We start from the raw sequence: 14282 nt of genomic DNA on the forward strand, positions 1-14282 counted from the left end.
CTCTTAACCTCTGAGCCATCTCTCCAACCCTCTGTGTACCTTTGGATCCTGTCCTGGAACTCACTTAGACCAGGCTGGCCTTGAACTCACAGAGATCTGCCTGCTTCTGCCTCCCGAGTGCTGGGATTAAAAGTGTGTGACACCACTGCTTGGTTTATTGTTGAGCTTTAAAGATTTATAGACCTTTTAAATATTCTACTTCAGTTGAAGTATGGAGTTTTGGTCAAATTATTAACCTTTCTGAGTTTCAGTTTCTGTGTTAAATTGAATTATCTGAATTCAGGATTAAAGCATATGAAATACATATCCCACTACTGACACATGTGGTTGCAGTGCTTGTCCAATAAATATATAACTTGATATATGAACATGAGTTATATATACTAACAGGCATAGATTGGGTCTAGAATTCATATGATAACAGGTCAAAATGCAGTCTTATTTCATTTATAAAATGCTTTGTAGCCTTATGTCTACTTAACACAAGCTAAAGTCATCACAGTGGAGGGTACCTCAATTAAGAAAATTCCACCATAAGAAGGGACTATAGGTAGTCCTGCAGGACAGTTTTTAAATTAGTTATTGGTGTGGGTCGGCCCAGTCTCCTATGTGGAGCAACCCCTGGGCTGGTAGTCCTCTATTCTATAAGAAAGCAGGCTGAGCAAGCCTTGGCCAACAAGCCAGTAAGCAGCACTCCTCCATGACCTTGGCATCAGCTCCTGTCTCCAGGTTTCTGCCCTGCATGAGTTCTTGGTCCCGATTGCCTTCAGTGATGAACTGTAATATGGTATCATAAGCTAAAATAAACCCTTCCCTCCCCAAGTATAATGTTTCATCACAGCAATAAAAATCTTAGAAAATTTTTTACGTGAATTTAATTTTAACTCTGAAGGTGATTCATGCTGATAAAAAGAAAACATGTCCACTGCCCACCAGACACTCATCTAGTTGATAACTTAAGAAGGAGGCTCCTTGTTCTTCATGCTCTTGAGGCTATGGTACCAGCTTGTGAATCTGATATAGAAGATAACCGAAAGGCTCAGGTTTGTATCTTTTACATTGCTGGAAGATACTTTTCATACCTGTGTAGGAGGCTTTTTCTTTGGGCTTCCAGTTAACAAATAATGACACGGAGACTTATTGTCAATTATGAAAGCTTGGCCTATAGCTTAGGCTTGTCCCACTAGCTCTTATAACTTAACTCATTTTTATTCATCTACATATTGCCACATGACTCGTGGCTTTTACCTCTCCTCCTGCCTGTCTTGCTCCCTCTGCATGCAGCTCACAATACCCCTTTCTTCTTCCAGAGCTCTCTCTGCCAAGAAGTTCCTGCTATGCCTCCTGTCTAGCTATTAGCCATTTAGCTTTTTATTAAACCAATCAAAGTGACACATCTTCACACAGTGTAAAGGAATATTTCATAACACATCTGAAATGAGAGTCTTCAATATTAAGACTTACTACAGTCTCTTTAGTTGTGTGTCTTGTCTTCAGTAGTGTAATCTCTACCTTTAAGATTGTAAGAAGCAAAGTCAAAGGAAAAAGCAACAAAGGAGCTAGAACAGCTGTTTTGAAATGGGGTCACAGCCCCTTTAGGTGTTGCACATTATATCCCTGCATGTCAGTTACTGACATTATGATTCATAATAGTAGCAAAATTGTAGTTATGAAATAGCAATGAAAATAATAATATTGTTGGGGGGTCATCACAACATGAGAAAAGTTGATAACCACTGAGCTCAAAGAATGGTATGCAAAACCAGCTAAGCAACAATGGGAACAAAAGTGAACAACGAGGCAGCAGAAGAAGCCTTTGTAAATAGCACTGATGAGTCTTGCCCAGGCACTGAGTGGTAGCCATCTGGGTGACTTTAACCCTAAATCCAGCAAACAGGAAAAATATGCCTCCTGCATGTGCTAAGTCCTTACATCCCTGAAACAGGCCTCTCTGGTACACTCAAGAGCCACACTGAGCAAATACTATGTCTACAGTATCTTAATCCTACCCAGTGCAGCTGTTCACGTAATTGGATTAATTATGTTGAGTCGATCATTGCTTGTAATTTCTTTCAACTGTGTTCTACCTGGCATCCAGAGGAGTGAGGAAGAGGAAGGGGAAGGAGAAGGGAAGCAGCTCCCACAGTAGCGTTAATCTGTGCTTTTGTGCATTCTTCTGAGAATATATTTCTGTTCGAAACATTAAAAAAAAGTTTGCTTTCTTTTATCCTTCATTCTTTGTTTTGAGACAGGGTTTCTCTGTATAGCTCTGGCTGTCATGAAACTTGCTCTGTAAATCAGGCTGGCCTCAAACTCAAAGTTACCCTTCATTCATAAGAAAGTTGGAGAGAAATAAGTTGTTGGTGTAAGAAGTAGAGGAATGAAAAATCCAAATAAAATAGTTCATGGATAAGACAGTCTGGAATGTCTTAGTAGATTGAGCTCTAGAGACAGAAATTGATGAGACAGGAAAGTTGAAACAGAGGTTCATATCTAGAAAGGCCACATAAAAACATTGGAAACCATTTTGTGCTGTGCTAATGTTAAGACTTAAAGCATTCCGGGTAGAGCCACCAGAAGTAGCTGTTGGATTTTAATATAAACAATCTGTGTGTGCTACTGAATATTACAGTATGTGATACCTCCTAAAAAGACATAAACTTTCTCTTAATAGATTTCATTGTCCTTCCCTTCAGTAAACCCAGGTTTTTGAAAGCTTATTTTCCCTTCTGTTGGATTGTGGGTGGGCATGAGACTCCCATTGGTCAGGTCAAACATGCTGTTCAAATAAAGGAAAACCAACAAGAAACAACAAGAATCAACAGGTAGTTGATTCTTCCTTCAAAAAGTGTTTTAGATCTCGTAGTTAGACATCCTAGAACCCATCTCTGTCTCTGGTTGCAAGGGTCCCATGAGGGGCCTTGCTGGACCATTTGCTCCGCTTCCTCTTTATGTATTTTATTTCCTTCCACTCACTTCTTTACATCTCATAACCTTACTGTCGTTCCTTTCTCTCATCCTCACCATATCAGGACATCTGTAGTCAGGGAGTTGGTTACTGCCATCCCAGTGTGGCCTGCCATTATGGCACTTTCCACCTTCTTCTCCTCTCCTATTGCATTCTGAATAGTTTAGTTGACACCCTGGTTTCAGAAGACTGTCTCAAGCAGTCAGTTTTAAAAAATTTGGTGGGAGAAAAGTGTTTTGTGGGAAAGTCAATAATAGGAGTCTAGGACTAGAAAGACAGCTCAGTAGTTAAGAGTGCTGGCTGCTCTTCCAGAGGACCCAGGTTCAATTCCCAGGACCCACATGGCAGCTCACAAATGTCTGTAACTCAAGTTCCAAGGGATATAGCACCCTCACACAGATATACAAGCAGGCAAACCACAAATTCTCATAGAAGTAGGAGCCCTCCCCCATCTTATTATCTTTCTTACTGATTGGAAAGAGACTCAACAATGCATTTGAGTTCCAAGTACCCACAAAAACTTTAATGGCAATGTTGACTTTCACCTTCCAGAAGGAGGACATTTAAGAATGGTTTTTGCTTCATGTCTACTTCATCTCTCCACATCTCCCTAAGCCTTAGGCTTTTATTTTTTCTGCTATAATAAATTTGGTGTGCCCATATAGAAATTATAACTTGAAGTCTCTCAATCTTGTTTGTTTTTTAAATTTTCATGTTGACCTTTTGTGCAGAAGAGTTAATTGAATGCAAGAAGGGCAAAAATTTCACACAAATACATTTATAAATTCTTTTATATTTATAAATTCTTTTATAAAAGTATTCAACAGAAAGGTTAAGAATTGGTCAGGACAAAAATATCCCATTTTTACCTCCAAAATAAGATTTTTTTTAAAAAAAAATAATTTTTTTGGAGGTATTGTCTTTCTACATAGCTCTGGCTGTCCTGATACTCACTATGCCGACCAAGCTTGCCTTGAACTCTCAGAGTTCCACCTGGTACTAAAGGCATGTAAAAAGGCATGCGCCACCAGATCTGACTGCAAAATAAGATTTTAAAGCCTGCTTGTTGAGGCTGGAGACATTGCTCAGTGCTTAAGAACACTGGCTGTTCTTCCAGAGAATCTAGGCTCAATTTTGGCACCAACATGGCAGCTGCCTTTGATGCATATGTATGTATGTATGACTTTATTCTGACTGTATATCCAGTGAACAGCCAAAGACCACCAGTCTCTTTCTGGGGTAAACTTCAATGCATAAAATGCCTTACTGAGAAGTTTTGTGTGTCATGAGAAAGTTGAGGGTTATAGAATAAACTAATCAAACCATAAAGCTGGATGAAGATGGCAAGTCAAAAGCAACAGAACATCTCCAGAGGAGGATTGGGTTAGCCCCTGTAGTTTCCCATCCTTTCTGAACAAACAGAAGAGAGTAGTGAAGCAAGCCAGGTGGTGGTACCACACACCTTTAATCCAGACTCGGGAAGCAGAGGCAGGCAGAGTTTGAGATCGTCCTGATCTACAGAGCTAGTTCCAGGAGAGCCAAGTCTACACAAAGAAACCCTGTCTTGAAAATAAAAGAAAATTAAATCTTTCCAGGAATAACTTTCTGAACATACCACCTCAGCATCACAATTAAATTGTAAGCTAAAATTGTTTACATTGAATGCTACAGGTACCAAACGGTATTATGTATATTTTCTAAGGCAAATTAATTTTCCTTATAAAATATTTATAAACTGTTGAAATCATTTCATTTTTATGTTATCTCTTTTCAGGCTGAAAGTTACTCTGATTCCATAAATGTATAAATATAACTCCAAATTTCAATTGATGTAATAATAGAAAAGTCTTTTTCAGTGTTAATGTACATTATGAGTTGTTTCTTCACTCTCTTTCAATTTTATTTTGTGGAGGGAAATAGAGGCAATGCTGGTACATGTGTTGGAGTTTCTTGATGGCCACGTACATGATTTTTAATCAGAGCACTACTATTTTCTTAACCTTTGATTTGCCAAGATTGGTGAGGAAGCTGAAGGCAGTGTCCTAGGTAAGCAAGCATAGCCAGCACCTACTACCAGTGTGTAAGCATCTAGCAGGATTTCCGGCTCCCTAGAGGACACCACAACTGCCACCACTCCTGCCACTTACACGAAAACAGAGCCTGCATCTGAGTCCCCATGAGTAATGCCACTTAGTCTTCTCAGGTAGACAAGCTGGCCTCTAATGTCAGTCATGCTGATGCCTATGCTTCTCAGAATGCATTGCTTCTCTAATGCAGAGTGTTAAATGCCAAGTTAAATCCAGGCCTTCCACACTGGGGAAGAACCTGGGGTCATTCAGACAACATATCTTAGTAAAGAGGAAACTATCCTTCTGAAGTTTGATAACTTGTTCTGAAGTCTCAAAGCCTATGAGTGCTGGGCCAAAGGCTAATGATTATTTTGGCGGGGGCAGAGTAGATGCAGGGTCAGGCTGTCTTCCTAGGCACAAGTGATGCCCTTGATTCTGGACAGGTGGGAAGTGTAGGTGTAGCACAGCCTGCCCAAGCTTTTGAAGTTTTCGTTTCTTCAGACAGGAAATTGATTGATTCTTTCTTCCTGTCTTGTGTGTGTGTGTGTGTGTGTGTGTGTAGGTATAATGTGGGAGAGTCCCCTCTGTGTGCTGTGATTACCATTGATGAATAAAGAAACTGCCTTGGCCTGTTGATAGGGCAGAACTTAGGTAGGTGGGGAAAGTTAGGCTGTATGCTGGGAAGAAGAAAGGCAGAGTCAGAGAGGGACGCCATGAAGCCACCACTGCTGAAGACAGATGCACTGAAACTTTGCTGGTAGGCCATGACCTTGTGGTGATGCACAGATTAATAGAAATGGGTTAAATTGAGGTGTAAGAGTTAGCCAATAAGAAGTTAGAGCTAATGGGCCAAGCAGTAATTTAAATAATATGGTTTTTGTGTGATTATTTTGGTTCTGGGCAACCAGGACGAACAAGCAGCCTCCTCCTACATAGGTATTATGGGGCAGTGTTGCTACTGAGACTCAAACTCAGGACCCATACATACTAGACAAACATTATCACCAGGATCACTTCTCCAGCCCACTATTTGAATTCTGAGTAGTAAAGTCTAAATAAAAATAACTCATCTGAGTGAAATAAGTTTTCCCTGAGTTTATTCCCTAGCATTACCTAAAAAATCTGATTTAATTAATGAATTTGATATAAATAGATTTTTCTGTCTCGTTTTAATGAAATTTGTATTTCCATTTCTTGTAGAGTGTTCGCAGTGCTGGGATCAAATCCAAATTCATATCCATGCTAATCAAGTGCTTTAACACTGAGATATTTTCCCAAGCACTATTGTTTTTACTATCTAATATTATATATTCCCTTTTTAAGCTGTAAAAAGTTTTTTGAGTATGTACCTTATAATGCGATAAGATAAAATAGCATCAAATTCCCCCTGCAATCATTTTCCTTTAATAGTATGACTCTAGGTCTTCTTCTTTTTATTTATTTTGATTTGATTTAAAATTTTATGGATATGGGTATTTTGTACCATGTGCACATGGGCATGACCAGTGTCCAAGAAGGCCAAGAGATGGCAGCAGACACCCTCCAATTTGGCATTTCAGACAGTTGTGCGCCACCATGTGGCTGCTGAGGATAGAAACCACATCCTCTGGAAGAGCAGTTTGCTCTTAACCACAGAGTCGTCTCTCCTTTTATAATTTTTTATTTTTAATTGTTTTTAATCATTCTAACTCCGGAGTTCTGTAGTTATCATGGCTAATGTCTTATGTAGCATGCAGATTTTTTTCTAATAAGTTCCATGAATGGTTTCATAATTTATTTTGAAGTATCTGTTTCCCCTAGGCACAGGTTCTCAATCATTTCAGATGTTAAGTATGGTATGTAATCAGTTAGGATTTAGTGTAAAGTCATTTTCTAATGTGAGCCTTAAAGTTCTAGCCTTTAAGATCTCCGTTTAGGGTTCCATTAAAGACACCAGGATGAGCTAAAGAGGGCAAAAATCTGAGGGTAAAGAAGCCTACTCAGAACAGGTTCTGTGTCTATCCATGCTTTTTATTCTTCTCTCTTCAATCCATCATTTCTTATCAGTCCTTTTTCTACATTGTTCTATATTGTTCCACTTGTTACAAACGTTTCCAGTCATATATATCCTTAAAACCAGCAATTTCCCAGCCCTAGCAGGTTCCAGTGCCAGAATTCTTTTGCCCCATAGAAAATCAGATAAGAGTTTTTATACACACACACACACACACACACACAGAGAGAGAGAGAGAGAGAGAGAGAGAGAGAGAGAGAGAGAGAGAGAGATCGGTGGGAGTAGCTAGTACCCATCCAATGAACTCCTTAATGGAGAAAGTTAGTTAAGAAATGAATGAAATCATCAGAGGGTTCTAGAAGGGAATGTTAGTTGAGCTATGTTACATTTTTAGGTGGTTAGTAAGAGCTAAAAGGTTTATTTTCAGTAAAATTATCAACAGCCCATTGATTGTTTAAATGAACACACCACTTATTTTCTTGCAGCAAGCACAGAGGCTGTGAGGTAACCAGGCAACCTGGGTGATGCTGATAGCTCTTGATCAGATAGCATATACACCAGATGCTACAGTTTCTACAGGCATAGGTCTGGAGGTAAACTTCCTGCTGTAAGTGAAGCAGAGACCCAGACCTCCAAATTATCAGTTCTGGGCTACGCTGTTATCAGCTGCTCTGATCGTGGGTGTTGTGGGTCTTTCTCTGGTTTGCAGTTAATTCTCCCTTCTGTTGTCCTTGAGAGTCTGGAACTAAAATCATCAGTAAGCTGAGGTGAAAGTGAATGTAAGGAGTTAAGAATCTTTTAAGTGGGGTAAAACCAGAACATCAATTTGGGCAGGTTCTATGTCCTTGGAGATCTGTGTATGTCTTAAATGAAATTCTCTATTGCCTGAACCCTAAGCACTGACCAAATGCCTGCTGATAAAGATAATTGCAGGAAGGCAGATCTTTGTACTTACCTAGGAGAGAGGAACAAAGGCCTAATCAGTAGGAAACTGTTTTCACTAAACAGTTCTGAACTGAAGGAATTAATTCCCAAATATGTAACAGAAAGAAAGTTAGCTACAGCGAAAAACCTACAGCAAAGGACAGCCACTTTATTTACAAAGCAATAATGCCAAAAAGCCTTGCCTTTTGGTTTAGCCTTTATCAGATCCCTTGGTTCTGATAAGTCACTTGTGAAGGGATGGCTGACCAATTAGGCTTGCAGCAACTTTCTCTTTAGCTGTGGGGCTTGAGATGATACTCCGGGCTTTACATTCTGGGCAAGAGCTCTCCTACTAGCCTCATGGCCATTTCTGATTCTGTTTGATTTTAGACTTGAATTAAGCATCATTTTGCTCATAGCTGAATTCAAGATCAGACAAAAATTAATGCCCAGGTAATATGTATGACATATCTAAAATTTAGGGGTTTTACAAGGGATGAAAAATGTTTCAAAGTTTTTTCATAGGCTGAGGGGAGATTCTGGACAAGACCCTGGTTTAATATCCAGCAATTTTCCTCCATGTAAGAAGTTTTAGATCAGATCCAAGATGGCGGCCAGCAGGAGGCTGATGAAGAAGCTTGAAGAGATCAGCAAATGTGGAATGAAAAAGTTCCATAACATCCAGCTTGATAAAGCTAATTTATTGACTTGGCAAGGCCTTATTTTTCCTGACAACTCTCCATATGATAACAGGGCCTTCAGAATTGAAATCAGCTTTTCAGCAGAGTATCCATTCAAACCACCCAAGATCACATTTCAAACCAAGATCTACCACCCTAACATTGATGAGAAGGGACAGGTCTGTTTGCTGGTAATTAGTGCTGAAAACTGGAAGCCAGCCATCAAAACCAACCAAGTAATCCAGTCCCTCATAGCACTGGTGAACGACCCCCAGCCTGAGCACTCACTCAACGGGCAGATCCCATCCTCTGAACCTGTGGTCAGGCTTTCTTTGCAGAGAACCCTGCAATACCAGGTTTGTGGTGACGTTGGAGGGAGGGTCTGCCAACAGAGAATGCCTTGAACTTGTGTGATGAATTTCTCTCTAGTCAGCAGCCCTCCCTGCAGCTGTGGTAGACGACCTGCTGTTTATCCCAGGTCAAGGCAAAAGCCAGAATATTCTTTTGACACTGATTACTCTAAGGACCGTAAAAAATTCTGTAAGAATGCTGAAGAGTTTACAAAGAAATAGGGGAGAAATGACCTGTGGACTAAAATCTGCCATCGGTGATTGATTCCAGAAAGTTTCAGCAGAGCCCCTGAGCAATGCGTTCAGATACCCTGCAAAGCAGGACTCTGTGGAAAATTGACACGTGTCACCACCTGGTGTCTGTCTGTGGCAGTTACTAACTTTCTATAGTTTTCTTAATCAAAAGTGGTCTAGGTAACCTGAAAAGAAGGGTTAAAAAATTCAGATGCTCTAGTTCTGCTTGCTTTGTTTTAAAAATCGCTGCTTTAGTCTACTTCGAAAGAATGCCATTTCTTTTCCTGTCCAGACTCAGAGTTACAGTTAGCCCAAAAGGTTTTTTTAAAAAAAAAGCTGTTGGCCATTTGAACTTCTTCTGTTGAGAATTCTCTGTTCAGTTCAGTGTCCCATTTTTTTTAATTGGATTGATTAGCATTTTAAAGTCTAGTTTCTTGAGTTCTTTATATATTTTGGAGATCAGACCTTTGTCTGTTGCAGGGTTGGTGAAGATCTTCTCCCAGTCAGTGGGTTGCCTTTTTGTCTTAGTGACAGTGTCCTTTGCTTTACAGAAACTTCTCAGTTTCAGGAGGTCCCATTTATTCAATGTTGCTCTTAATGTATGTGCTGCTGGGGTTATACGTAGGAAGTGGTCTCCTGTGCCCACTTTCTCTTCTATCAGGTTCAGTTGTGTTCAGACTGATATTGAGGTCTTTAATCCATTTGGACTTGAGTTTTGTGCATGGTGATAGATATGGATCTATTTTCATTCTTCTACAGATTGACTTCCAGTTCTGCCAGCACAATTTGTTGAAGATGCTCTCTTTTTTCCATTGTATACTTTTACCTCCTTTATCGAAAATCAGGTGTTCATAGGTTTGTGGGTTAAAGTCCGGGTCTTCTATTCGATTCCATTGGTCGACTTCTCGGTTTTTATGCCAATACCAAGCTGTTTTCAATATTGTAGCTCTGTAATAGAGTTTGAAGTCAGGGATGGTAATGCCTCCAGACGTTCCTTTATTGTATAAGATTGTTTTGGCTATCCTGGGTTTTTTGTTCTTCCATATAAAGTTGATTATTGTCCTATCAAGGTTTGTGAACAATTTGATGGGATTTTGATGGGGATTGCATTGAATCTATAGATTGCTTTTGGTAGAATTGCCATTTTTACTATGTTGATCCTCTCAATCCAAGAGCAAGGGAGATCGTTCCATTTTCTGGTGTCCTCTTCAAATTCTTTCTTCAAAGACTTAAAGTTCTTGTCAAATAGATCTTTCACTTCCTTGGTCAGAGTTACCCCAAGATATTTTATGCTATTTGTGGCTATCGTGAAAGGTGATGCTTCTCTGATTTCCCTCTCCTTCCTTATCCTTAGTGTATAGGAGGGCAACTGTTTTTTTTTTTTTTTTTTTGAGTTGATCTTGTATCCTGCTACATTACTAAAGGTGTTTATCAGCTGTAGGAGTTCTTTGGTAGAGTTTTTTGGGTTGCTTATGTGTGCTATCATATCATCTGCAAATAACGAAAGTTTAACTTCTTCCTTTCCAATACGAATCCCCTTATGTTGTCTTATTGCTATTGCTAGAACTTCAAGCACTATATTGAAGAGGTATGGAGAGAGTGGACAGCCTTGTCGTGTTCCTGATTTTAGTGGGATGGCTTAAAAGACACTTAAGGTCATGCTCAACTTCCTTAGCGATCAGGGAAATGCAAATCAAAACAACTTTGAGATACCATCTTACACCTTTCAGAATGGCTAAAATCAAAAACAGCAATGATAGCCTTTGCTGGAGAGGTTGTGGAGGAAGGGGTACACTCATCCATTGCTGGTGGGAATGCAAACTTGCGCAACCACTTTGGAAATCAGTGTGGCGATTTCTCAGGAAATTCGGGATCAACCTACCCCAGGACCCAGCAATATCACTCTTGGGAATATACCCAAGAGATGCCCTATCATATTACAAAAGCATTTGTTCAACTATGTTCATAGCAGCATTGTGTGTAATAGCCAGAACCTGGAAACAGCCTAGATGCCCCTCAATGGAAGAATGGATGAAGAAAGTGTGGAATATATACATATTAGAGTACTACTCAGCGGCAAAAAACAATGACATCTTGAATTTTGCATGCAAATGGATGGAAATAAAAAACACTATCCTGAGTGAGGTAAGCCCGACCCAAAAAGAGGAACATGGGATGTACTCACTCATAATTGGTTTCTAACCATAAATAAAGGACATTGAGCCTATAATTCGTGATCCTAGAGAAGCTAAATAAGAAGGTGAACCCAAAGAAAAACATATAGACATCCTCCTGGATATTAACCTTCATCAGGCGATGAAAGGAGACAGAGACAGTGACCCACATTGGAGCAATGGACTAAAATCCCAAGGTCCAAATCAGGAGCAGAAGGAGAGAGAGCACGAGCAAGGAACTCAGGGACCGCGAGGGGTGCACCCACATACCGAGACAATGGGGATGATCTATCGGGAACTCACCAAGGCCAGCTGGACTGGGTCTAAAAAAGCATGGGATAATACCGGACTCACTGAACATAGCAGACAATGAGGACTGCTGAGAAGTCAAGAACAATGGCACTGGGTTTTGATCCTACTGCACGTACTGGCTTTGTGGAAGCCTAGGCAGTTTGGATGCTCACCTTACTAGACCTGGAAGGAGGTGGGAGGTCCTTGGACTTCCCACAGGGAAGTCATCTTCAGGCTGATGAGGGAGGGGGACTTGATTGGGGGAGGGGAAGGAAAATGGGAGGCGGTGGCGGGGAGGAGGCAGAAATCTTTAATAATTAAATAAATAAATAAATTAAAAAATCATATAGTTATCCTCCTGGATATTGTAAGTAGACAAGATTGCGGGGCAAAAACTGGGAACTGGGGGTGTGGTGGGATGGGGGAAAGGGGAGATGGGGAGAGAAAAGTGAGAAGGGGAGGGTGGGAAGAACTTGGGGGAATGGGATGGTCGGGATAAAGGAAGGGTAGATATGGGAGCAGGGAAGTATATATCTTAATTAAGGGAGCCAATTTTAGAGTTGGCAAGAGATTTTACCCTAGAGGGGTTCCCAGGTGTCCATGGAGATGTCTCCAGCTAGTTCCTTGGGCAGCTGAGGAGAGGGAACCTGAAATGGCCCTACCCTATAGTCATACTGATGAATATCTTGCATATCATCATAGAACCTTCATCTGGCAATGGAAGGAGATAGAGACAGAGACCCACATTGGAGCACTGGACTGTGCTTCCATGGTCCAAATGAGGAGCAGAAGGAGGGAGAACATGAGCAAGGAAGTCAGGACCGCGAGGGGTGTACCCACACACTGTGACAGTGGAACTGATCTATTGGGAACTCACCAAGGCCAGCTGGACTGGGTCTAAAAAAGCATGGGATAAAACTGGACTCTCTGAACATGGCAGACAATGAGGGCTGATGAGAAGCCAAGGACAAGGGCACTGGGTTTTGATCCTACTGCATGTACTGGATTTGTGGGAGCCTAGGCTGTTTGGGTGCTCACCTTCCTAGACCTGGATGGAGGGGGGAGGACCTTGGACTTCCCACAGGGCAGGGAACCCTGACTGCTCTTTGGACTGGAGAGGGAGGGGGAGGGGAACAGGGGACGGGGAGGGAAATGGGAGGCAAAGGTGGGGAGGAGGCAGAAAGTTTTAATAATAATAATAATAACAATAATAAAAAACTGATTCCCTCTCCCATTGCCTTCTTCTATTTCAATTCCACTTCCACAGACTAAGGCCCCAGCTCCCCATAGAAGCAGCAGCCCTTCTGTGCCACACTGCCTGTGGGTGATAGCTCAAGTCCCCTAATGCCATGTTAGTAATGTACTTACAAAAGATTATAAAACAATATCAACCCCCCCCAAAAAAAAAGAATGTCTGTGCAGAGGGAAGCTGCTTTTACATAAAATCTTAGCAAAGTGTTTCCACAAGTGACAGACTCAACGGGCAGACCCCATGCTCTGAACCTGTGGTCAGGCTTTCTTTGCAGAGAACCCTGCAATACCAGGTTTGTGGTGACGTTAGAGGGAGGGTCTGCCAGCAGAGAATGCCTTGAACTTGTGTGATGAATTTCTCTCTAGTCAGCAGCCCTCCCTGCAGCTGTGGTAGACGACCTGCTGTTTATCCCAGGTCAAGGCAAAAGCCAGAATATTCTTTTGACACTGATTACTCTAAGGACCGTAAAAAATTCTTTAAGAATGCTGAAGAGTTTACAAAGAAATAGGGGAGAAGCGACCTGTGGACTAAAATCTGCTATCGGTGATTGATTCCAGCAAGTTTCAGCAGAGCCCCTGAGCAATGCATTCAGATACCCTGCAAAGCAGGATTCTGTGGAAAATTGACACGTGTCACCACCTGGTGTCTGTCTGTGGCAGTTACTAACTTTCTATAGTTTTCTTAATCAAAAGTGGTCTAGGTAACCTGAAAAGAAGGGTTAAAAAATTCAGATGCTCTAGTTCTGCTTGCTTTGTTTTAAAAATCACTGCTTTAGTCTACTTCGAAAGAATGCCATTTCTTTTCCTGTCCAGACTCAAAGTTACAGTTAGCCCAAAAGGTTTAAAAAAAAAAAAAAGCTGTGATTCCCTCTCCCATTGCCTTCTTCTATTTCAATTCCACTTCCACGGACTAAGGCCCCAGCTCCCCATAGAAGCAGCAGCCCTTCTGTGCCACACTGCTTGTGGGTGATAGCTCAAGTCCCCTAATGCCATCTTAGTAATGTACTTACAAAAGATTATAAAACAATATCACCCCCCCCCCAAAAAAAAAAGAATGTCTGTGCAGAGGGAAGCTGCTTTTACATAAAATCTTAGCAAAGTGTTTCCACAAGTGACAGACTCAACGGGCAGACCCCATGCTCTGAACCTGTGGTCAGGCTTTCTTTGCAGAGAACCTTGCAATACCAGGTTTGTGGTGACGTTAGAGGGAGGGTCTGCCAGCAGAGAATGCCTTGAACTTGTGTGATGAATTTCTCTCCAGTCAGCAGCCCTCCCTGCAGCTGTGGTAGACGACCTGCTGTTTATCCCAGGTCAAGGAAAAAGCCAGAATATTCTTTTGAAATCTCAA

At 41.2% G+C, this 14282-nt stretch overlaps 1 protein-coding gene across 1 annotated transcript; it reads left to right on the forward strand.

The window, feature by feature from the left end:
- The first annotated feature begins 8561 nt into the window (after nt 1-8561).
- Nucleotides 8562-13466, forward strand: LOC130868351 (ubiquitin-conjugating enzyme E2 L3-like). The gene is made up of 3 exons (XM_057760604.1): nt 8562-8997; nt 9064-9190; nt 13427-13466. The coding sequence occupies exons 1-3, from the start codon at nt 8562-8564 to the stop codon at nt 13464-13466; spliced, it is 603 nt and encodes a 200-aa protein (XP_057616587.1).
- The last annotated feature ends 816 nt before the right edge of the window (nt 13467-14282 follow it).

This window comes from Chionomys nivalis, chromosome X (genome assembly GCF_950005125.1).
Source record: "Chionomys nivalis chromosome X, mChiNiv1.1, whole genome shotgun sequence".
Classification (NCBI taxonomy): Eukaryota; Metazoa; Chordata; class Mammalia; order Rodentia; family Cricetidae; genus Chionomys; species Chionomys nivalis.

Bases quoted from the DNA above. Each gene is read 5' to 3' on its own strand.
- LOC130868351 (XM_057760604.1), top strand. From the start codon at position 8,562: ATGGCGGCCAGCAGGAGGCTGATGAAGAAGCTTGAAGAGATCAGCAAA. The intron at 8,998-9,063 runs GTGACGTTGGAG...ATTTCTCTCTAG, and splicing joins CCTGCAATACCAGGTTTGTG to TCAGCAGCCCTCCCTGCAGC. The intron at 9,191-13,426 runs GTTTACAAAGAA...AGAATGCTGAAG, and splicing joins TTCTGTAAGAATGCTGAAGA to AGTTTACAAAGAAATAGGGG.